The sequence below is a fragment of the Nyctereutes procyonoides genome, unplaced genomic scaffold (assembly GCF_905146905.1).
Source record: "Nyctereutes procyonoides isolate TBG_1078 unplaced genomic scaffold, NYPRO_anot_genome, whole genome shotgun sequence".
Classification (NCBI taxonomy): domain Eukaryota; kingdom Metazoa; phylum Chordata; class Mammalia; order Carnivora; family Canidae; genus Nyctereutes; species Nyctereutes procyonoides.
In genome coordinates, this window is record NW_026575155.1 from 16,107,501 (window position 1) to 16,131,854 (window position 24,354).

The window sequence follows — 24,354 nt, forward strand, 5'->3', positions numbered from 1 at the left end:
TGCGCAGGCGCGGCCCCGAGCTGCTCGGCGGCGGCGGCGGCGGGGGATGGTCCAGCGGGCGCGATGGCCCCCGCCATGCAGCCGGCCGAGCTGCAGTTCGCCCAGCGGCTGGCGTCTCACGAGAAGGGCATCCGGGACCGCGCGGTGAGGAAGCTGCGCCAGTACATCAGCGTGAAGACGCAGAGGGAGACAGGTGGGCGCCGGGCGGGCAGCGGCGCCACATGGCGGCGGGGGGGGGGGGGGCGCCCGCCGGGGGTTTGCGCCGCGCTCGCCCGGACGAGGGGGCGGGGGGGGGGGACGGACGGACGGACGGACCCGACCTCCGGGGGGCGCCGGTGGACGGGGGGGGGGGCTCGGGGAGGTCCAGAGGGCGGGGAGGGGATGGGGAGCGGGTCCGGGAAGGCCTCTGCGGTGGCGAGCGGAGCGGGAGCGGGTGCGGGTGCGGGGCCGCGCTGCGCTCCAGGCCGTCGGGGCTGCAGCCCGAGGCTCCCGGGCCCCGACATGCCCTGCAGCCCCCGGGGGTGCGGACCACCGCCCACGGCGGAGGCTCTGCGCTGCGCTCGGATTAATTTTGATGTGTTGACTGCTAACACTACTGCCTTGCGAGTGTACTCGACAGAACAGGTATTGGGACACCCCCATCCCACCCCCACCACTGGGATCCAGTGACCCCGGGGTCCTGGGATCCAGCCCCGCATGGGCTCCCCCGCAGGGAGCCTGCTTCTCCCTCCACGTCTCTGCCTTTCTCATGAATCAGTAAATAACCTAAAAGAAAGAAAGGACAGGCGTTATCCGTCTCTGTACTGATTTTCTCAGTTCGATTCGTTTTGAGGAGAGATGGAAAAGGACCACCCCGGGAAAAAGAAAATACAGTTCTGTGGGACGTGCCCCAGAAAGGAGGGAAGACCAGATTCCTGACTTCCGTTCTGCTTAGGGATCTCGCCGAGAGGCGACGTTTATTATTCACGGCTTCGAGTCCCGAGTGCTCGAGTTGCCAGAGCAGACCTGGCTGCTCCCGGCGCAGATAGGATGCACGGACAAGGCGCTTCCACCTGGGTGTCCCCCATGGGCACCCCAGACTCGAATGCCCCAACGTGATTCATTCTCCTCCCCCCCTAAAACCTGTTCTCTCTTGCTTCACTTTTGCCGCCTGTGTTCTCTCATCTTAGGTGCTAGTTCCCGCCCTCCCCTCAGAGCCAGGCTGGACGCACCGTAATGTCCTGGATGGCTCTTCCCGGTCTTCTCCTCCACCCCTCATCCATGGTCTCTTGCTGCTTCTACCTGTTTCATCTGCTGAGTTTCTCTGCCCTCACCGTTTATCTCATCTAGACTCTGAACTTGCTTATTTCCTAGCCAATCTCTTTAAGTCCATTTGACCCTCTATTGAACTTATCGTTCACAAACCAGCCCGGGTCATCTTCTAAAAATGGTTCTGATCACGTCACCACCTTCTTGGATTTCCAGGTCTGCAGGCAATGGTCTGTCCTCCCTTCTCTTGCCACTTCGGCTGACTCTTGGTATACATGCATCGTTTCTCTCCTCTCCGCCTTTGCTTCTCTTGTGCACTCCTAGCATTCAGTTCAACATCACTTCCTCCAAGTGCCTTCCCTACCATCTCACACCACCCCTCCAGGATTCCAAAATATCCAGTGTGTGTCTGTCATGGCACTTAGCTGTGTGGCTTCTTAGTTCTCTGTTACTGTATCACTCTTCCCCAAACAGTCTAAACTTCCGTCTGTCTGCTTAGCTGGAAGTGGGAGCACATCCAGGCATACCGGGCTTGCCTCCACACAAGAACACAAGAAAGGCCAGATGCAGTACATATGGGCTGAGATGGCCAAACAGAGCTTGATGAGCGGGCCCAGGATCTGCAGGGACATGGGCATGAGGCCACTGGGTCTGCACCAGTGCCCCCAGGTCCTGTTTGGTCAGTGCCCATCATGCCAAGAGAGACTATCTATCTTGTTCACCACCACGCCCACGTTGCATGGAGTATGCTGGGCCTCTGAAGAAGGAACTGCATGGTGAATGTCACAGACGGTGACAGTGAGACATAATAAGCCGGGCCTCTGCTGCCACTGTCCCCCGTGGCCCTGAAATGCAAGTTGGGGAGTAATTTGACCTGATGTGTGTGTCTCCTTGACAGGCTCACGGTTTGTTGTGTTTTGTTTCGTGTGTAGTAAAGGAAATCTGAAATCTTAGTCTTACTGGTATGAAGAGCTGCCCACCAGCAACATAAATAACTTTGTGGGGGTTTGTTTTTTTGTTTTAAGTGATCTTGGGGCACATGGGTGACTCTATCGGTTGAGCATCTGACTCTTGATCTCCCCTCAGGTCTCAAACTTAGGGTCATGAGTTCAAGCCCCACCCTGGCTCCACACTAGGCATGGAGCTTACTTAATAAAAAATTAAAAAAAAAAATAATCTCTACACCCAACATGGGGCTGGAACTCACGATCCCAAGATCAGGAGGCAGATGCTCCACTGACTGGGGCAGCCAGGAACCCCAGAAGGTTTGTAAACAAATAGGGAACTTTTGTAGTGCTTAAAGCAGCTAAATGAAGCTCTGGTGTTGTAACTTCACACAGAGCACGTACAGAATGATCGCTATCTATGGTTTTACCCATGAGAGCTCATTTGTACCGTTCATTCACGTCTTCAGCAAACACAGAGCACCTACTGTGTGCTCTTACTGTTGTTGGCACTGGGAATAATAGAGCAGCGAATGAAAAACAGACACACACACACACACACACACACCCGGCTTTATTGATTCTGCAACTGTAAACATGTAACACCTGCAGAAACTGGGATGGATCTTAAAATCAACCTTGTGCCCTCTTGCTCTCATTTGGTGCCACATAAGAGAACCGTACATCTTACGGCTGATGGGGCTTCAGATTCAGTATTGGAGGAAGTATTTCTTCATACTAACAGGCTTAGGGGTCCCTGGCCCCTTGTAGGTAGAATAGATGAGAGCTGCAGGTGTTTTGACTGACCAGGTGTGGACTCACCCCAACCTAAAATGCTCCTGAGCTCATTTCATCCCGAGAGTAGCAGTCAGGGTTTTCTCATTTCACAGTTTGTTGAAATTTACTCTGCCCATGTCTCACTTCATGTTCGCCCCCATTTGCTGTGAAATAACTAAACCTATATTGTTGCCAGAAACCTGGTGGCATTGGTTTAGGAAGTCAACCCCAAGAAGACAGAACAAAAAGCCCCCGAGGGCTGAACCTGCTTCAGGTACATACTTCACCCTCAGAGTGAGAGGAAATTAAATGAGCATTTCTCTGTTTCACTTTAAAGCCTTCAAAAATGGGTACGTTAGGCCCCCAGTGATGGAATGAGTAAGTCATGGGATGAAAGGTACAGTGGTGTAGAGAATATAGGCCATGGTAGTGTAACAGTGTCGTGTGGGTGACACATGGTAGCTCCACTTGGGGTGAGCACCTGACACTGATGTAACACTTGAGTGTCGGCTGTAAGTCAGTTTACAAAAAATGGGGGGTGCCTGGGGCTGTCAGTGGAGCCAGGGACTCGATCCTGGGGTAGTGAGTTTGAGCCTCATGAGGGTAGAAAGTACTTAATAAATAAAAGTTCTAAATTTATTTTTTTCAAGTCTTAAATAAAAACTAAATTCCTGGGCGAAAACAAGTGATTTTTATACATATATTGAAAATATGTGTCTTAAAAGGGGAGAGAGCTTCAGCAGCCTGTGGGTGGAGAACACGAGAAAATCATACTACCTACCAATAGCACTGAAAAGCGCTTTACTCTTACAAAGTGCTTCTCGTACATGCCTTTAATTTTGACTGTGACCCTAAACCGTACACATATCATAGGTGAGAGAACAGGCCCAGGGGCTAGCTGATGGTTTTCTACATAGCACGGCTAACAAGTAGCGAGCTGGGGCCTGGCCATGGGTTTGTGTCCTCTGCACTCTGCTGCCTCGCTTAGGAAGAAGCAATCTGTTTTCACACCTGACCCCCTTTCCTGCGCACTGCCTAGGAGCTACTGTCACCCTGTGACTGTTGAAATCCATAGTTTTCCATTACATAAACCTCTCTAGCATACATATCCTTTGCACCTTTGCACATTACAGGTGTGGGGTAACCACAGATACTTGGTATGTCACAGTATCACTTAGAGTTGGTGTGACACACTAGTGCTCTTAGAACCATCTGGAAATATACGCTGTGCTGCTTTTAAGTGAAAAGGGCCAGAACGTGGAATGTGTAGAACCTGCGACGCTATCTAGGTTGCACACACACAGCTATGTGTCTGTGTGTGTCTGGACTATATGTAAGCATTATGTCAAAGCACAGGACGGATCTGTAAAGATGCCCAAGTGCCCCTAAGCCAGACCAGTCTTTTTGTTTGTTTGTTTGTTTGTTTTTTTTATTTTTATTTTTTTTTATTTATTCATGAGACACACACAGAGAGGCAGAGACACAGGCAGAGGGAGAAGCAGGCCCCATGCAGGGAGCCCAACATGGGACTCGATCCCGGGACTCCAGGATCACACCCTGGGCTGAAGGCGGTGCTAAACCGCTGAGCCACCCAGGCTGCCCAGCCAGACCAGTTTTAAGGGGAAAAACCAAAGCACAGCTTCATGAAGGAGCTCAGCTGATGGCACCAGACTCTTTTTCTTCATGGCAAACCTGGCTCCTCTAGATGGGCTCCCTTCTCACACAGGCTCCCCAGCAGCTGGTGAGGTGGCCGAGTGCAGGTGCACACTACGTCCTCTTCAAGGCTGCTGGCGAGAGCAAGAGCCTCTGAGATGGGGTCATCTGTCCAGCCTGGCAGCAGCCCTGTAGCTGAGGGAATTCATGCGTATTCGACATAAGTGCAGCTTGCTGGCTCCCCTTTCGGTGGGCCGAGCCCCACACAGACCACTGTCTCCCTCCCCGAGCCCTGCCTAGAAGGGGGGAGCGCTGGAGGGGGCCGCAGACCCCGGGACTGCCCAGCGCCAGGCCTTACACAGGAAACAGCGTCATCCAATCCTGTTTGCTGTTAAGTTGGCCGGCGTTCTGGTTTTCTAGTTTCGTTATGAAGAGCTTTCTACACAAATGGAAGAACAAAAACGGCCCTTGATAACACCTTAGTGACCTTGTGCAGTACTTTTTACCTTTCAGATAAATAGAGTACTCAGTACTCCGCTTCAGGACCAGTTAGTACCTGCCTGGTCTGTCCCATTTGTCCACATCCGCCTCCCACTGACATCTCCACGCACCTCATTATGGAGCCCCAGAAGACGGGCTCTTTTTAACATCACCACAGTACCATTATCGTACCTTTTTTTAAAGTTGCTTCACGTGAAATAACTAATCCATTGAGTTTTCCCATCATTTTGTGAATTTGTGACACATCAGAATCCAAGCAAGAGGCAGCCGTTGCATTCAGTTGGTCTGTCTGCCGTTCCTATCTTTTCCCTTTGCTGTTTACTTGTTGCTGGAACGAGCCATTTGCCCTGGTGACTGTATCCCGTGGTCTCACCTGACATATTCCTCTGTCCCCTGTGTTTCCCCACAAACTGGTTAATAGTCAGATTTGACATGTCAGTTAGTTTTGGTTTTTGTAAGAATACTTAGCAGGTGGTGCTGTGGTCTTCCTATTGATAGGTGACTCTGCAAGCTAAGGTGGATCAGTAGGTTCGGGTGTTACCGACATCTGATTTATCCATTCTAAGTTCCCCCCATATATTTTTCATCCGATGTTTTCCCAGCCAGCCATGGGTGATCCTTGCCCTGCTCACTAACTCAGTAGTCTTTTATTTTTTTAAGATTTTATTTATTCATGAGAGCCACACAGAGACACAGGCAGAGGGAAAAGCAGGCTCCTCTCAGGGACCCTGATGCTGGACTCGATTCTGGGACCGGGATCGTGCCCAGAGCTGAAGGCAGATGCTCAACCACTGAGCCACCCAGGCGTCCCTAATTCTTCATTAGTCTTAGCATGATTGAATATAAACACAGGTCACTTTGACAAAGTTACTGTGGTCCTGATTGCAGTTGTCTCAGCTCCAGGGGAATTTATCACTCACTGTAGCTGTGCTAGCAATAGCTAGGCCCCCAAGGTGTGGCTTATAACAAGGTGCCCGAGGGTTGGGGGAGCCCGTTGCCATGCCATGAGGTTTGCCCAACTCTTAAAGGAAATGCATTTTAATAAATTTTACTCTTTAGCATACTGGTTTTAAGTAGAAACTAACAATCAAAATGCACCGTAATAAAATTGTTGATATGAAAAAGGTCTTTGGTAACTTGGAAGTCAATACCTATATACCTCTAAAGGTTCACTCTCACTCTGAATACACTACACTTCAATACATCAAAAAGGATCTGTTTGCCACCTTTTAATTATTTTTGGTATATTGAAATTACATTGATGCCCAGTGTATACGTACTTGTATGCATTCACCTAGTTTGTCCTTCCTTGATATTCCAAAAGATTTTTCCTAGTACCCCCTGATGAAGTATTAACACAGACCATTTGTAACATGCACCAAGACTCAAGGGTTGTTTGTTCTCCATCGACTTGGAAACTCCAAGAATGTATACTCACCTGGCTTTTGAGATCCCATATGTCACTCAGCAATTATGACATCTGGGGTCTGCCCAGGAGCTAGAAGGCTGTGCATGACTTGTGGCTTAGTCGGAGGTAGTACAGGGCTTAAAAAGGAGTCCAAACGAGGCTAACCAAGGTGATGTCACTTAAAACAAAGCTAATATTGCCCAGGAAATGAAAACTATAACCAGAAGGGAAAGAAATCCAGATATAGCCAAGTTTGACTTCTTGCCAGGATCTTTAAAACAATATTTTTGCAAGGGCACCTGGGTGGCTCAGTTAGTTAAGCATCTGCTCAGGTTGTGATCTCAGGGTCCTGGGATCAAGCCCTGCATCAGGCTCCCTGCTCAGTGGGGAGTCTGCTTCTCCCTCTGTCCTTCCCCCTGGCTCATGCTCTCTGTCGCACACTCTTTTTCTCAAATAAATAAAATCTCTAAAAAGCGGTGGGAGGTTATCTTTGCAAAAATATCTCGAAAGCTCTGCCAGTTGTATGGGACTTAAGCAAATCCTGTATCTTTTGTAGGATTTGCAATTTCATTTTGTAAGAATAATGCAAATGTTGGTATGCAGAGTGATATGCTAGATTTGGCAGAGAGGAGCACACAGAGGGAGCTATTTTTATAAATGACTACCTCATTAATAATTTTGTTGTAATGACATGTACTTCCTTACACTCCTCAGATGGTGAGGACACGCCACCACTACCACCTGCACCATAGATGATAAAACTACGTGATCTATATGTGTTTATTTTGTACCACAAGGAAGTGTATGCTTCAAATTAAAAAAAAAAAAAAAGTGGGTGAGAGAATGAAGATGTTTGTGGTGTTGTTCCTGTCACGTGGTAGTTCTAGACCCTGCAACAGGATATGTGAGGACTCTAAAGTAAGATGTCTGTGCTGTTTTGTCCTCTAGGAGGTTTCAGTCAAGAAGAACTTCTAAAAATATGGAAAGGGCTCTTCTACTGCATGTGGGTGCAGGACGAACCCCTCCTACAGGTAACATACAGTTCCCTTTGTCAGATGACTGGTGCTTTGGCCCAGATGGATAAAAAGGGCTTGCTCGTTTTATGTGTCTGTCTCCTGTGCACGTAAACAAATTGAAGTCGCTGCTCAGGGCTCAGTTGCCTGCCTCTTGTCCATCAGAAAGGGATATACAGTGACCAAGCAGAGAAGTTATCTTTTCAGATAACGAAGAAGAGGCATAAATTAGAAGTTTCTTGTTTCTCTGTCATATTTTCATAGGTTGGTTCTGTGGAAGATTTTACATATTTTGAAGCTTCTGTTTAGTATGTTATTATTTGTGGTCAGTAATGTCATGGCTCTAGTCAAAGAGCCCTGGGCTCCGAGCCTACCTCTGGCATGATCTGAACGGCTGCCGTGACTGGGGAGTCACCCTGCTGAGGGTCGGGAGCCTAGTAGAGCAAGCAGTGGACCTGCCTCTGACAACCTCTACCCTTAGAGTCAACGGGAGACTTGGCACAGATGTGCATGTGCTTCTAGACCCATCTGCCGAGCATGCTGAACCCCACCACCAAAACAATTTAAGAAAATGACTTTCGCTGTCTACAGAGCTTTGTTCTAGTGCATAAAAGCAAACCTGCCAATGTCGAAGTGGAGAGTAAGCCTTGAGGAACGCTATTTGAAGCCCTTCGATACGTAAAAGATTATAGATTTTACTTGTCTGGATTTTGGTGTGCAACTTTACCACTTTCCCCAAGCCATGTAATAGCCTGCTTTGATTTATTGCTTTTACTTCACTGAACATATTTTGAGTAGGACAGCAGGGCAAAATATTTTTAAGTTACATTCAAAAGTAACAAACCAAACGACAGCTTTAGTGGAGGAAGAAAACAGATGAACAGGGGCATCATTTTCATTTAAAATGGGTGAGGAAGACGTGAGCCCAGGTAAAGTAAATGCAAGTCATACCAAGGATGGCTGTTCTTTTTTTATGTCACTTGTGAACAGGATTCTATTGACACTTCCCAGGGCAGGTCTCTTCTTAGACCCAGACCACCAAATTCTCCCCACCAGTGATCTTGCTGCATTGTAGCAGGACTTATTCTTCCCATGGCCCTTTTGCCCTGGACAGAGCCTGGATGGGTGCCATTGACCTTGCTTCTGGCCCACCCCCTGCACACACACCCCCCATCACGGCCTGGCTCCAAGCGAGTGAGCCTAGGATGGGACTTTCTGGTTCCACACACACCCCTGAGGAGTGACAGTCCCCACATCTAACCACCAGGGATCCCCTTGCTGCCATCTGTATGCCAGAATTTGGTGGCCTAGGGTAGGATGTCCACGTCAGTTACGTTTTTTTTTCCCAGCTATGTACTTTTAAAGCCAAGAATTGACAGTTTATTTCTGTAGGTCATTTGAACTGAAACTAGAGATACTTTCTTAAACCTACAGCGTGATCCTCAGAGGCATTATTACGTTGGCACAATAGTCCACTGAGATTGGGAGTTTCGCATTTGCTAAAACTTAAACAGTGATGTAACAAGAGGCCCAGACCCCAGCAGATGCTGTGACATCCGGTGCTGCTGCGTAATAACCCTGCTGTCTCTCCCTGACCCCACCTTTGCAGGAGGAGCTAGCGAACACTATTTCCCAACTCGTCCACGTTGTTAACAACTCAGAGGCCCGTAAGTCCTGATGTTTTCATAACTTTCAGAACTTCCTCATTCATCAGCTTGGGTAACTTGCATAGGAAACTAGGCAATATTGTTTGTTCTTCCTTCAGAGTTTCCTCTTTCCAGGGGGCTTGTTGAACTTGTGCCCAGGGCTGCCAGGGTGTAGATGTCGGGCGACAGACCTTCCCTGTGAGAAAGCCATGAAGAGCTTAGATGTTGACCCCAAAAGAGGGCCAATGAAAGAGGCATATTGTGCAGTATTGTGTGACCTCTGAAAGATTTCAAAAATAAATGAATATATATATGTATACATTTTTTAAAGAAATGAAAATCTCCTGAGTCTCCACATTTTGAGTTGCTTTAATAAAACTCAGAGGTGGGACGCCTGGGTGGCTCAGTAGTTGGGCATCTGCCTTCAGCCCAGGGTGTGATGCTGGAGTCCTGGAATCGAGTCCCATATCGGGCTTCTTGCATGGAGCCTGTTTCTCCTGTCTCTGCCTCTCTCTGTGTCTCTCATGAGTAAATAAATCATTTTTAAAAATAAAAATAAAACTCAGAGCCTGGGCATGCATATGCCACTGTTTGCTATCACCTCTGGGTACCAGGACATCCTGAAGACTGGAGCCACATAAGGGTATCACTGGTAGTAAGCCATAAAGTAAGACTTTTTAACCAAAAAAAAAACAAAGGGAGAAAATGAATTATTTCTGAAACATTCAGGTTTTGATTGTGCTGACAAAGGAAGAAAAAGAGCAGAATTGGTTGGATCTGCTTAGCGCACTTCAGAGCAGAGCCATCCCACTGGCCTTAGAAACCCCAGTGGCTCTGTGTTTCAGCCGGGTCCCAGCTGACCCATAATGAGCAGAATTCTACACATGGAATATTATCTAGGTTTTCAGATATCAAGAAAGAATTGTGCAAAAAGAAGTAAAACCAAAAAATCCAACAGTTATTTTTGGATGGAAAAGTGGTAGATTCGTGGCTCAGAAGAGAAAAATAGAATGTTTTATTAGAGCTCAACCAGCTGACATGGAACATGAAACAAAAAGCTGAGTTTCTATGCGGATCATCCAAGTGTTCATCAAAATTAATGGCTTTGGATTGATTGTTAGGTGTAGGTGGGCGGAAAGGGCCCATGGATGTGGCTCAGAGAATTTTTGATTTTAATAGAAACAAGGCTTTGCAGTGGATAAAGAAAAATGCTTCATAGAGCATTACAGTTGAATATCAAGATATTATCAGCCTTCCTGTTATAATAGGCTTTTGTGGGAATGGAAAAAAAATTACTGAGCATATTTAATTATGGACCAAATTTTCTAGCTGCCAAAAAATTCTTGGAAAAAAGTAAACAATCAATAATCCTAGTTTTTTCCCTTTGTTACTTTCTTGCTTTATGGCAATATGTGAATCTGAAAACCAAGTATTCAAAAGCTTTTGTTCACTGCAGAACACCTGTTCATTCAAACCTTTTGGCAAACAATGAATCGAGAGTGGAAGGGGATAGACCGGCTGCGCCTGGGCAAATATTATATGGTAAGATCTGAAGGCCCTTCCCCCAGTGCGCTTCCGAAGCCTGTAAAGGAAGGATGTTGAGCTTCTTGAGAGCAGTGGGAGGGCTTATCTGTGAAGCAGAGCAAGCCTCAGGCTTAGTGTGGCGAGAGGTAGCGGGATCACGGGACGGCGTTCGACTAGGTCTCGCAGGCCGCTCTGTTTTCTCTTTCAGCTGCTGGGGGTGAGTCTGGGGATCCTTAGTTAACACTTCCTGGTGAAAAGTTCAATGAGATGACTGTGACTGTGTTTTCACTTTGGAGACGCAGGCTGTAACCGATTTCGTTGGTCTCTTCAGTCTGCTGACTGACCGGCATTTCTTACTTTCCCTTTGGTAACAAAAGTTGTCTATCTTTAGCTGATCCGCCTGGTCCTGAGGCAGTCCTTTGAAGTTCTCAAGCGACATGGCTGGGAAGAAAGGTTGGTAAAGTATTGGGGTAAGCATTTGGTGGCTTTAAAATGTTGAAAGGGATAGTGTGACTTTCAGGCGTTCCAGTTAGCGAGCTAGTAGGAGTGGCGTGATTTCTGCCTTCCCCTCCGTCGACTGAGACGCAGAACCTCCTTAGGCGTGAAGAACACGAAGCCCAGGAGAGGCTCCTGAGGGCGTGGGGGCACATGCGTGTTTATACCGATTCCAGGGATTGCTTTTCCCTCCTAGCACGTTCTCAGCCTTGCACTGTTACACATTGTAGCACAAGAACAGACGTGACTGTTTTCTTTGGGGGAAGAGGGAAGGAAGAGCTGGCATATGCTGCAGTTAATAGGACCGCGTGTGTTGTTTTCTTCAGCCGAATCAAGCTCTTCCTGGATGTCCTGATGAAAGAAATCCTGCATCCTGAGAGCCAGTCTCCTAATGGAGTGAAGTTCCACTTCATTGATATTTATCTGGATGAACTATCCAAAGTGGGAGGGAAAGAGGTAAGAAGCAGTGAGACATCAGGCCCGGGGTGTAATGAGACCACAGCGGACCTGACCGGGGACTCTGGTTCTCCGCATGTTCCTGGAGCTGGGGAGAAAGCGCTGTGGTCAGCACCGGCCTTACCAGCGACAGGAGCAGCATAAATTGGCTCAACCTGTCTTTTGACAAATCCTTCCCCATCTGGGAATGTGTCCTAAGCAGCTAATAGGACACGTGAACAAAGATTGTGCACTAAGGATGTTCTTGAAGTCCTGCTTATAAAACAATTGAAAGCAACTGACACAGTCCAATAGTAACGCAAGGACACACTCACCATAATGATTTTTTGTTATTTCATCTTACAGTTTCTGACAATATCTCTGTCGATTGAACCTGTCTCTAGAGCAGGGAATGCAGAACAGCATGGGTTAGTGGGGTGGTTTTCTCTGGTCATTGCACTTTGATGCCCATGTGGCTGGAAGATGGCCATGAGCTGGCTCCGAGCATCTGGGCAGTTCACACAGAGTGCGTTTTCAGCATTGACAGGTGTTTCCCTGATCTAACCCTATGTGAAAAATGTGAACGGCTCCTTTTTCTAGGACATACCAAAAAATTGTGTTTTGTTCCTAAATTTCAGCTTTTGGCAGATCAGAATCTCCAATTTATTGATCCATTCTGCAAAATTGCTGCCAAAACTAAGGAGTAAGTGAATCCCATGCTTGTTTTTCGCTGCTTCATTTGGTCCTTAATTGTGGGTAAATTGTTGAGAGGCTTGATGCAAGACACCTGTGATAGTTTAGCCAAACCCCGGAACAGCTGAACTCTGAATTTCTGTTAGCAAGACTTGTGATGCTTTGAGTCCTACCCGTGCTCTGCTGACTTGACCACAGACCTTCAGGAGACACACCCCCCCCACACAGTCGCAGTTCTGTCTGCCTTCAGCATGCGGCGCTCCACTGGCTCTGCACAGCCACAGCCGGCTGGCGTGGGAGTGTGGTCAGGAGAGCCAACACTGTGGGCCGGGCGATGGGCCACATTGTGCCCTGGGGAGGCTAGAGTGGGCCGTGCACCATGTGCCCCATCACCTCTGCTAAATGACCAGGTCTTCTGTTGTCATCACCTTCTCTCTGCTGTACTTCTACCCCCAGCCAGACACTGGTACAGACTATAGCTAGGGGTGTGCTGGAAGTCATCGTAGACCAGTCTCCTTTCGGACCAGAAGAGACCCTCGAGGAACAGAAAGCCCAAGGGGGGGAGAACGAGTTCTCCGAAGATGAGATGCCTGAAAACGAGGTGGCGTGGAGAAAACCAGTCAGTAAAAAGAAGCCTGGTAAGATGATTCCCTTGAACAGTCTGTCTTTTTAGATAAAGTTCTCCTCAGGTGAACACTTTAGTACATACATTGGAGTCTCACTGAGATAACCTAAGACCTCATCAAAGGGAGCCCTGCCGTGAGCTCCCCGAGAAGAGAAGCCAAGGGGCGCTGACACACAGGAGCCCTCCGCGGCGTGCATGTGCTGCCTCCCAGGGTCACGGGAGTCCCTCTAGGGTTTCACTTTACCATTGCTCTTGCTTTGGCTTTTGTTTATTTTTGTTGTTTGGATTCTTAATGTATTTAAACATCCTGATGTGGACTTGTATCTCCAAGAGGGTCCTTGGTGCTCACATGGCGAACACACGCTTATTTCCATAGCGCTGCCTCCTGATCTCTGGGTCCCTCTTTGGGTGAGTAACACCCGCTGTGGGCTGCGATGGCGGGGGCCAGTCTTAGCCCGTAGGGACTGCATGTGGAGCCCACATTTCCAGTTGCAGACCCCTCCCACCCCAGCAGTGGTTTACAGCATTTCAGGGCTCAGCATTAGGTAAACGTTCAAGTCCGGGTGTGCGCATGCTTTTAAAATGTCACACAGACGTTAAAAAGCAAAGATTTCAAAAATTAGTGGCCAGAGGAAATTTAATTAAACATTTTTTTATAACTAGACCCAAAAGTCTATGGAGCCTGGTTTGGTATGTGCCTTCAAAAATCTGGAAGGATATCAAAATGTTAATAGTGGGCTGCGTGAAGCAGAGTTAATGGGTGACTTCTGCTTTGTACTTCTGTCCTAAATTTTCTACAGCAATCATGTGTTATTCCTTAACTGGAAAAATAATTCTTTTCAAAAGAAGAAAATCTTTTATCTTAAATTCGCTGTAGATGAATTAACCAGCTGACCCTGAGCAGGTTTCATGCAGTCGTGGGGGCTGTCCCCACTCCCTCCTGCGCGCCCGGCCTTTGTCTCAACCAGCCACCCTCTCCCAGCTCCTTTTGTCGTGCTTGTGGCCCTGGACCTGCACATGCATGCAGGGCTCTGCTGCGTCTTCTCGAGGCTGTGCCCAGAGGCCCCACCACTAACAAGCAGATAAGATTTGAAAAGTTGTGAGTTTTCCTTGGTAGTTTTATCTGCTTCTTCATGGGCATTAGTGCTCTTTGAATTATTTTCTAAGTGTTAATAGTTGTATTAGCATTAACTTGTGTCTGCTGCGACAGCCCCCTGAGACGTGAGTGTGTTATCTGCATAGATTTCTACCCCGGCCTCAAGTTTTCCCGAAGCCGGGACAGACTCCTGAGTGAGCTCTGCTCCGCTCGCCCGGCCTCCAGCCCAGGGCCTCCCGTCCCCCGCCGCCAGTGTTAACGGAAGGCAAAGCTCGCCGGAGGGCGCTGAGGGCAGCAGAGGTCTTGTCTGTGATGTAATTAAAAGGCAAAATGTGTGATTTCTGTGGGATTTATTTTAACAAAACTGCTTTGGAAGATGACATGTATTTGCAGGGGTTTTCTCTTTGAAGAGACACTGAGACAGTGGCTCCTCTGGAAGTAGTGACTGTGTTTAAAGAGCTCTGTCTCTGGGTGTGTTTCAATAGCGCTGGGCAAGCAGCACTGCAGAGAGGACGGGGTCCACGGCGACGGGGAGAGAGGCGGTGGGCGCCTGGAGGACGCTGGGCCCCTGCTCCAGGTTGGTAGAACAGACTGGCTGTGCAGTGGCCTGGCTAAGTGGGAATTAGGGTCAGAGTGCGTTATCCCCAGGCCCGCGGCTCCCGTCGTCTTTAATCCCTTTGCTCGCTGACGTCACCTTCCTTACGATGAGCTTACTGGAGGCACATTTAAACGTGACAGAGTTTTGAAAGCTGTCAGTCTTCATCCCGGCGTGCGCTGTTAGGATCCATGCGCTCCCTACGACAAAGGCAGCTCAGCGCTTTTCCAGTAAAGGTGACTGTGTTACCAAGCACAGGTCAGCTTCTAGATCACACTTCCAGAGAGCCACACCCAGGCCAACTCTGTGCTGTGTTCTACCACAGTTTTTCTTTAAAGAAAGAATAAACAGGATGGATGAAGAATAGCATCCCCCAAGAACAAATAGAACAGGCTTCTCAGAGATCGCACTGAACCTTTTGGTCACTGAGTCTCAGCACTCCCTTGTTCCACCAGCCTGCTGCCGAACGTGCCTGGGAGCCCACACCGCTGGTTGCCGTCACCTGTGGAAGTGACTTTCTAAGTCAGTGTGGCTTGGCTGCGGGCTTACGTTTTGTTGTTCTCGCGCAGTTCGACTACAAGGCTGTTGCGGACCGGCTCCTGGAGATCACCAACAGGAAAAACATCCCACCCTTCAACAGGAAGCGTCTCTCCAAACTCATCAAAAAGTAAGTGGCTGTGGGCGCAGTCTGTGGACTCTCGCAGTGGAGGCTGTGTCCCCGGCCCTCATCACGTCTAGCCGTAGCCTGGGCGTGCACACAGCAGCAGGAAGGTTTCGTGGAACAGCTGCTCCCCTACCCGCACGTGTATGCTTCACATGCCCCTAAACTCAACTCTGGCCACCACGTCCTCGTGGGGCAGCAGCAGCACATCAGTAACGGCCGTTCATACCGCCAGCGATTGCCGCGTAAGGGTCCCACTGAGTGTTGTCGGCTCCCTCACCTCCCACTGTGGTCACGCCCGTGCCGGTCTGCCACACCACTCATTGAGCGCAGAGCACCCTGGCTTCTCGCGGTTGGTGACCAGAAACTGAACACCCAGTGTGTGAGCAGGCTTTCCTCCGAGCACTTGACATAAGTTAGTTCCTGTGAGGAGAAGCCCTGCAAGGCTTTTCTAATGTCCCACCTCACTGATGGCTCAGCCAGGGCACGAGGCTTGCCCGAGGTCCCCGCTGGCAGGTGACAGAGCTGAGCTGGACCTGCTGTTGGCTCCCCTGGTGCTCTGCCCCCCACCTAGCACTGCATGGGGTGCTTCTCCACCAGGTGAGCAGAGAGGACAGTGGGACATAAGCAGAGACATGGGCTGCTTTGGCCTTGAGAAAAGTTTTAATTTCTTCTGTTACACATGAACGAACCACAGTGGACGCTCTAGATCGCCACGTCCTTGAGAGCAACGCGTCCTTCACTTCAAGCCTTCATATCACACCACCGTTAGCCTCCCCTCCTAGAAGGAAAAGAAAGTGAACTAACACACACCCAAGTAGCACATCTGAAAACTGGTGTGTGTGTGTGTGTGTGTGTGTTTACAGAACACACAAAGAAGAGGTTTTTTTCAGGGACTTTTATTCTCTGTTTCAGGTTCCAGGATCTTTCTGAAGGTGAGGGCATCAGGATTACAGCTGGTGATGTTACATGAACATGGCCCAACTGAGGCACTTACGGCAAATACTGACAAACAGGATTAAGAGACATTGGGAACATAAGACAGCCTTTACCTGTGAAGGCCGTCAGCTGGGCAGAGCTTGTGGGAGGCCTCTGCGCCAGGGAAGGGGGTAGACTGGGCTGAGGGGTCATCGTCGTTTTAGGAAGATACCAGTTCGATTCTTTAGGAAGAAAAGAGTTGACCTCTCAGGCTCCCTTTCCTTTGCCATCATGGTCAGGTGTGCCCCAAGGGAAAAGCTGTTGTCCGTAGCCAGGGACATGTGAGCAAGCCAGCACACCCTGCTCCCCATGTATGCCTGTGGGCTGCTGAGCCCCAGGGGGCGTGCTGTCAGGGTGTCCCCCATGGGGTACAGTTCCTGCATCCACCGCAGATTTGGGTTGGGAAGGTAGCAAGGTTGCAGAAGTCAGGGTGGAGAATGCCAGTGTGAGGTGGGGACAGAGTCGTGCCATTTCAGAAAGCTGACTGGATGCGGTTTTGGTGTCCAGCAGGCAGTATATCTCAGCTCACTTTTGCCGAGGACATTTCTGCTGATGAAGAGGAGCAAACCCTCAACCGAGGAAGACACAAGAAAAAAGGAAATAAACTTTTAGAGAAAACCGAGCTGGAAAAAGAGAGAGGTGAGCCTCCAAGCTCCACGTGGGTGAGGGAGGAGGAGGGCGCCTCTGCACTGCTGGGAGGCTGGGCACAGGGCTTCCGGGGTCAGGGCAGAGCCAGAGCCTCAGCTCAGGTGGCTGAGGAGGAAGGATTCTCACCCGCAGCCTCCCTGTTTCCTTCTGGGGCCACCTTCAGCAGGTGAGGGTGTAGCGGCTGCTACACAGACTGCGCCCTCTGGAGCAAGTGTGGTGTGTCTGCCCTGCAGCTATGGTTTTCACGGGCCTGGAGACGCATAGTCCTGAGCGTGGCTGTAGTTCCGTCTCTGTGGGAACCAGCATCGGGAGGGTCTGGTCCCAGCTGGGCAGGGAAAGGACGGCACCTGACGACAGAGCCAGCAGTCAGTCCCATGTCAGGCGCTCCTTCATGGGCCTGGGTGTCTTTCTAGGAAACAAGTTCTTTCTTGCTGAGGAAGAGGAGGGTGAAGCCAGTGTTCAGAAGAGGAAAAGGAAGAAGAAGAAGAAGAACCACCTCCAGCCTGAACATTTAGGGCCGGGCGCTGAAGCCATGCCCCCAGAACAGAACGGAGGTGGCGAGCCGGAGGCCGGTGCGAGCAGAGCCCCGAGGACGCCGGCAGCAGAGTCCAGGCCGGCAGCCACCCCAGGCCCCCAGGAACAGGGCGGCACGGGGCCCCCCGCAGCCCACAGCAGGAGGAAACGGCCCAAGAAGAAGAGCTCCAGGGTCCAGGCCGGGAGCACGGAGTCCACAGCACTGCCGCCCCTGGAGGACGCGGCTCCTGGCGGCCCCTGCAGCGCCCGTGCTCAGGACCCGGCTCCGAGAGCCACCCCCGCTGGCGGGGCCCCGGTCCCGAAGAGGAAGCGGAAACTCGGAGCCCTCCCGGTCAACGGCAGCGGTCCCCCCGCATTGGCCTGGCCCCCACCTCCGGGCGGGAGGCTGAAGAGAAAGAAGGCAGAGCTCGGCAGCCCCGACGTACACAGCCCGTCCAGTCAGAAAACTGCCATCTTGAAAAAGAGGAAGAAGGTGAAGGAGACGTCTGACTTGGCAGCGCGTGGCGCGGTGTTGGAGTCCGAGGCCACACTCAGGCAGGCTCTGGTAAGCCAGCCCCCTGGGGGGGCGGCCGAGGCCCCGATCTATAGGGGCGGCAGGGCGAGGCCAGAGCTCCAGGCCGAGGGGCGGCCCTGGTTTATAACAGCCTGGACCAGGAGGAAATAAACAGGTGCCTCTTCTTGGCGGCCGGGACCATCATCCTGGATCCCCCACCCCGCCAGGCTGCTTCCTGGGGGCTGCAGAGGGCTGGCAGGAAGCCTGGGAGTGTCCCCCAGCTGAGGCCCCCTGCAGTATGCACAGGCAGGCGGGCGTCCCCGTCAGACGCTGCTCTGGTGTTCCTTCATCAACGCGCCTGCGGCCAACCTTTGGCCCTTTGAGGGCCAAATTTCTTCTCTTTTTTGCTTATTTTTTTTAAAGAAAAGCCTGTCTGTGCTTACACGTCTAGAGTCAATTAAGCAAGGAGTGGGCTGTGGATCTGCTTCCCACGTCGCCTGTGGCCCTGCAGCGTGTCTGTACTAGTGTCAGCAAACCGTTCAACCGTGACGCAGAGGCACGCTGGTGGTGGGGGCTGGCCCAGGCAGCCTTCCCTCCTCAGCAGTGGCAGCAGTACTTACAAAACCTCATGACCCCAGGGCGCCCGGTATTTGCTCCCCAGCCCTTCCCAAACGGGCCTGCTGACCACGTGCAGCACCCGCTCGGGCAGACATGTGGGTAACGGGCACCCATGTGCGCTCAGCCAAGTGCTCATCCCAAGCTGATGGTGTCTCTGAGTGGTTGAGTCCGCTTGTGGCCAGGAAAGGTTTCAGCTGGGGAAGCACCCGGAGCTCTCCCCTGGGCTCCGGGAAGCCTGTTGTAACCTTAGACCTTCCCCGAGCACCTCTGCGGCGGGTACCGCTTCCCTTGGGCCTCCACGCCCGTTCATTTGGTGCCCTGTCTTCACTGAGCATCAGGGGAAATCTCCGCGTCTCATTTCTCAGGCTCAGCAACCTTCCTTGGCGTTGGAACTATTGCTCATAAGCCGCAGGGTCAGGGGAGCTTTTCCTCCCAAAGGGGGCCTGGTGTCTTGCTGGTGGGTGAAGGCGTGTGAGAGAGGCCTCCTGGGTCCACCCCTCGCTCACACCACCGGGGGCTCTCCTGGGGGAAGGCCTCAGCTTCTAGGCCAGGAACGCCAGGACCTTGCAGAATCCAGCCGTGTGACGTTAATACATTGGGCTTCCAGACCCTGGGACCCCAGAACCAGAGCAGGGGCCTTGCTGGGGGCATCAGGCAGCTGTAAAACCCCCGGTGAGGGCCCTCTATCTCCCCACAGTGGACCTGCAGGTCCTAACGGTGTGCTCACTCTCTCGCACCAAATTTCTTGGTGGACGATGAGGTCTTTGGTCAGAAATGAGAAAGTGCGTTCAATTATTTAACAAGTGGTCTTTGAAAAGCAGAAATCTTCAGGAGCCCTAAGCTTGAAGATCCATGAAAGTGGTTCTTGTGGCTAAAAAGCTAGGAACCCTGTGGCCCTGTCGGCGTGGTGCCGCGTGCCTGAGGTCTGCGCCCTGCCGTGTCCAGGAGGTGTTTGCAGACCCGGTGCAGGAGGGGCTGGGGCATGGGGTGTCTGAGCCAGAGACGCTGTGGCCCATGGGCCCCACGTGGCCTCCCTGCACACACGTGTGACCTCCCCTCGCCTCACGCAGGGAGACGGGGGCGCCTTAGGCCCCTCGAAGAAGCAGCAGCTGAGGACGGAGAACGACTTTGTGAGGTTCGACACTGCCTTCTTACCAAAGCCGCTGTTCTTCAGAAAAGCCAAGAGCAGCGCCACTGCCACTTCTGCACACCCTGCCCTGCAGGTTTGTGACCCCACTGCCGCCCTCCTGACCCTGACCGCGCCGCCTGCGTGTGCCAGGCCTCTGCTCCTGCCCGGGGCCTGCAGGTTCCTGTCGAGGGAGCCCTGGTCTGCCGCCCTGGGGGCCCCTGGGGCCGGGTGGCTCTGGGGCTCTCGCCTCCTCCTGGTAGCACAGGCTCATCTCTCGGTGATCTAGGCCGGCCTGAGGGGTTGGTCCGCGGGAATCGAGAGTGCAGCGCGTGATGCCTCATCTTAGTATCCCCGGGGGTGGTCAGGGTGGGGGAAGGAGCAGGCGCTGCTCCGGGCGCCCATGGGGTTACAGGGTGAGGCGCAAACTGAGGCTGACAGGGCCTACCGCCAGGAGGGTGCTGCTGGGCCACCCTGCCAGGAGGCCACAGGGCAGTGGCTGTTTTGAGAAAGGAGGGGGTGCTGTGTAGGTACCTGCTGGAACTAGCAGAGGGACGGCTGCTGTGTTAATACACACACGTGCAGAGTCTCAGACACACTCGCCGATGATGCCACAGACAGATCCGGCTTCTCTTATAAAACGTTTATGGTCTGAAAGCAAGTGGTGCAGGGCAGGGTGACGGGGTTCACATGGAAAAGCACATGGGTGCTTTGTCATATGCAGAGTGCAGCCACATCCAGGAATCTCCCAAATAGGAAACCGCTAATTCTGATGAATTGTTAGATTATCTAGAGGAGTGTGTGTGGGCACCACTGAGAAGCGCATGTGCCGCCCTTGAAGCCAGAGCCCGTCCTGGGTGTGTGGGCCCATCGTTCCGTGCACCCGTAAAACTATAAAGCTCCTGGTGAATGGGAGTCCTAGCGTGGAAATGGCGAGCCTTTTCCTGTTACATTGAGGGGTTCAGGCATCACGGGGTACCCGGTCTTCCTCCCCAGTCCTAACGGACGACATGGTTGCTGTCTTATTCCCTCTGTTGTCCTCCCTTTGCAGCGAGACAAGATGCCGTCCACCTCCAAGAAGGTCACCTTCGGGCTGAACAGAAACATGACCGCGGGTGAGTGTGGGGCCAGCCTCCTGCAGGGCTCCTTCCACGGAGGCGGCTTGCGGGGGACACGGGCCCTGACCCGCTCCAGAGTCAGAAGTCCAGAGCCGAGCTGCCAGCGGGGCATCCAGGGCCGGGTGTGGAGGGGTGTCCTCGGGGCCTCTGGAAGGGGTCTGTCTGGCGGGGGATGCGTTGAAAAGCCGTGTCCTCGAGCCTGGGCACCCAGACCGCTGCAGGCCCTTGTGGCCTGGGGACCACTGGCAGCCCCCAGCCGAGCTGCGTCTGCTAACATTGCGAGCCGCGTGCCCAAGAGAAGATGCTTTTAGTATCAGTGCCTTTTACTTGTTCTGTTTTAATAGAAACCAAGCTTTTTAAAAGGATGTAATGTGTTTAAGATCTGACCTTTCATAAGGCCTACATGTAAACGTACGTGTGAAGGGGGGCAGACCATGGGGGAGCCTGAGGTGCCCCTGGCCTTGCCAGGCCTTGTTTCTGGAGCTGGAGGGAGTGTGGGGAGCAGATCAGCTGGAATGAAAGGCTCTTCCCGCCTGAGCCTCAGGCTCATGCGCGTTCCCTCACCCCCCTGCCCGACGCCCCCTCCTGTGCCGTCCGTGGACGTTTGTTCATTCGTTCTATGAAGCAGGATAGTGAGTCCGTGACCTCTGGAAGCTCGGGGCCCGCTCTCTCCAGGGCCTCGTGACTGCACGGGCCTGGCTGGGCTGCCGGCAGTGGGAACGGGGGACGGCACTGACGGGGGACAGCACTGGGGCGCTGGGCAGGCCAGGAATGCTACTCCGCTAATGCGTGGCCTTGCTTTCATCCGGGGCAGAATTCAAGAAGACAGACAAGAGTATCCTGGTCAGTCCCACGGGCCCCTCCCGAGTGGCCTTCAACCCTGAGCAGAGGCCCCTCCACGGAGTGCTAAAGACGCCCACGAGCTCACCTACCAGCACCCCTCTGGGGACCAAGAAGCTGCTGACCACCACGCCAAAGAGAAGGCCGACCGCTATGGACTTCTTCTAGGATAGTAGCAGGGTCCTTTTAGAGACTGTTTTTGTACAGATATTCTATAAATTATAACTTTAAAAAGGTGGGGCCTTTTTTTATTGTTTTATAAATCCCCATAAATTGTATAAACAAGGTTCTGAGTGGGAGCTGCTGCTGCTCCATCCTTCTGTGGGGGCTGTGGGCATCTGGCTGAAGGTTTTACAACAGATGCTGTTGGCACATGAGCCCCTCAGGTGTGCAAATGACCTCTGTGACCCCCACCGGGGTGGGAGCCTGGAGATGCCGTCCCCGTCCGCAGACTGCAGAGCTGGGGTGCTCGGCGCCGTGCCTGCCGTGCCGGGTGGCTTTCCGGTGGCCTTCCTCCCCTGTCCGTAGGTGTCCAGCCAGGTGCCTGTCACCGGGTCAGCAGGAGGCACGTAGCCCTCCCTGCGGCAGGGGCGGGGAGAGAAGAGCCTCCGCCCTCGGGACGCCTCCTTCCTCCCCTGGGCCTTGTTCCCCTCCTTGTGTTCCTACCTCTCAGGCCAGCCCAAAGTGTCTTCCCTGGTGAGCACCCCTGGCGGCGCTCACCCGGGACTCCGAGCACACTCCTCCTTCCGGGTCCTGTGCTCCGCCTGCCCTTCTGACCTTTCTCCGTAAGCCTTCGAGCCAGCACCCTGGTGACTGGCGTGCCCAAAAGCAGCTTTCCTGACTTAGACTAAAAATCATTTCTTCAGAGGTGTGGCTGCGGTGTCCGAAAACCTGCGTTCCTGCTGGAAGGTGGAAATCAGCCGTTAAGAATTGTTCATATTTATTTGTTCGTAGCTACCTTTTATCTGAAATGCTGAAGCTTGCACTTAAGGTTCTTAGAGACTTCTGATTTTCGTTAATGACAGACGTTGGTGGCAGGTGCTCAGACATGAGCGGGGGAAGCAGGGACAGAGCAGAGGGAAACCGCACCAGCCCTGAGCCCCCGTGATGGACAGGATGCAGATTCCGAAATCAAGTGGTCACCTCTGGAAGGCCCCTGGAGTTTACGGCGCCGTGTTGAGTTTACGAGATAACAAATCGCACACCTAAAGAAGAGGTCTGCGACGTGGGGGCTATGGTGTTGGCGCGCGGGTGCTCCGTGCTTTTCCAGCCCGCCCTCCACTCGGGACCTCAGGCCTCCTCGGACGAAGGCTGCCTCCGCCCCATGCAGGGTCCCCAGCGTCTCCCCAAAACCCAGGCAGCCCCCTTGGCTCCTCCCCACGAGAGGGCCCCAGCACTGCCTCAGTGAGACCAGCCAGTGCCTCTCGTGACAAGGGAGGCCGAGCCGCTGGGATCGCAGGGTTGTGTTGATTCGACTTTGGTTTCTTAATCACGTCATCAGGGCGGGGCCCTGCGTGCAAATACCGCCCCTGCAGGGTCAGGTGGGCCAGCTGGCGATGGAGGCCCCCCCAGAAGGAGGGATGAACCTTGTCCTTTTCCTGCTCTGTAATAAAGTTTTGTCATGATTAGTCCACGAGAAGAGAAATAACTAACACTGAGCTGTCAAATAGTCGTTGTACTGAGAAGTCTTATGTACGGGATGGTTTTGTGGTGCTTGCATGGGGTTTATGTGCTGCATCCCGTAAGATAGTTAAATCACGTTCAAAACCAAATCTGATAGTGTGAGAAGATGAGATTTGAACATTCAAATATTTTTAACTTTTTGTTTTAAAAAAAAAGTTTCATGATCCTCAGCCGGATTATTTTTGTAACAGTTTTCATTTTAGCTTTAAAGATGGAGCACGTAGTCCAGCGGCGTTAAAGGTGTTTCATCAAGAGGTTCGAGGGCCCGGTGGGCACGGCTGCCCCCAGGTGCATGCTGGACGCTCTCCACAGAGCACACGCCCGTCCCTGCTCAGAGGCCCTGGAGGAGTGTTAGAGACGCCCCTGCCGCACCGCCGCGCCTCTCGATGCCATCCCTCCCTCCCTCCCTCCCTAAATCTGTCCCAACTTACTCCATTTTGTGGGTAAGTTCAGTGGGTTTACTGTGGCTTAATTTTAATGCCTACATTTTGGCAGCAAAGAGAGGGAAAAAAACTTTTTCTTAATTCACATTATGTATCCACGCAACAAGAGTGTGTCACACAAAGAAAACGTATTTAGAATACCAGTTTTCTACTCGATGCGTGTTCTTTTCTTCGGCCAAGTTGCCAAGGGGACTTGGAGTCCAAAACTGGAAATAACTCACATCAATGCTGGTGTTCCTGCGGTATTCTGTAAAACGGTCATCTTCCCCCGACCCCACACGCCTGGTTAGTTTTGTACAATTTGGTATCACAGTTTATAAACGTACAATCCTTTCTGACTCCTGTTTACCTGAAAGCACAAAGGAGGGTCCGGGAAACCCGGAGGCGATGATTAGTGTGGGAAGGACATGACACGGAACCGTCCTCTGATCCGTTCGCTCTGAACCGACCTGGCTCTGCCGGCAGGGACGGTGTGCTCACCACCAGCCTGTACGCGCGCCTGCAGAGTGCCTGTCGCGTCAAAGCCAAGTCCAATAAACCAACCCTGTCTTTGCACTCA

At 52.0% G+C, this 24,354-nt stretch overlaps 1 protein-coding gene across 3 annotated transcripts; it reads left to right on the forward strand.

The window, feature by feature from the left end:
* The first annotated feature begins 15 nt into the window (after positions 1-15).
* RRP1B (ribosomal RNA processing 1B) lies at positions 16-24,354 on the forward strand. Of its 3 annotated transcripts, none has more exons than XM_055313473.1 (16): positions 16-193; positions 7,480-7,562; positions 9,154-9,211; positions 10,647-10,732; positions 11,106-11,167; positions 11,536-11,665; positions 12,283-12,347; positions 12,794-12,975; positions 14,544-14,635; positions 15,223-15,320; positions 16,230-16,249; positions 16,800-16,931; positions 17,354-18,018; positions 19,656-19,808; positions 20,763-20,826; positions 21,644-24,354. In XM_055313473.1, the coding sequence occupies exons 1-16, from the start codon at positions 64-66 to the stop codon at positions 21,835-21,837; spliced, it is 2,214 nt and encodes a 737-aa protein (XP_055169448.1). In that variant the 5' UTR covers positions 16-63; the 3' UTR covers positions 21,838-24,354. The 3 variants fall into 3 exon arrangements, with proteins under 3 accessions (XP_055169448.1, XP_055169449.1, XP_055169450.1); XM_055313474.1 differs by having other exon boundaries at positions 16,803-16,931; XM_055313475.1 differs by lacking the exons at positions 7,480-7,562; positions 9,154-9,211.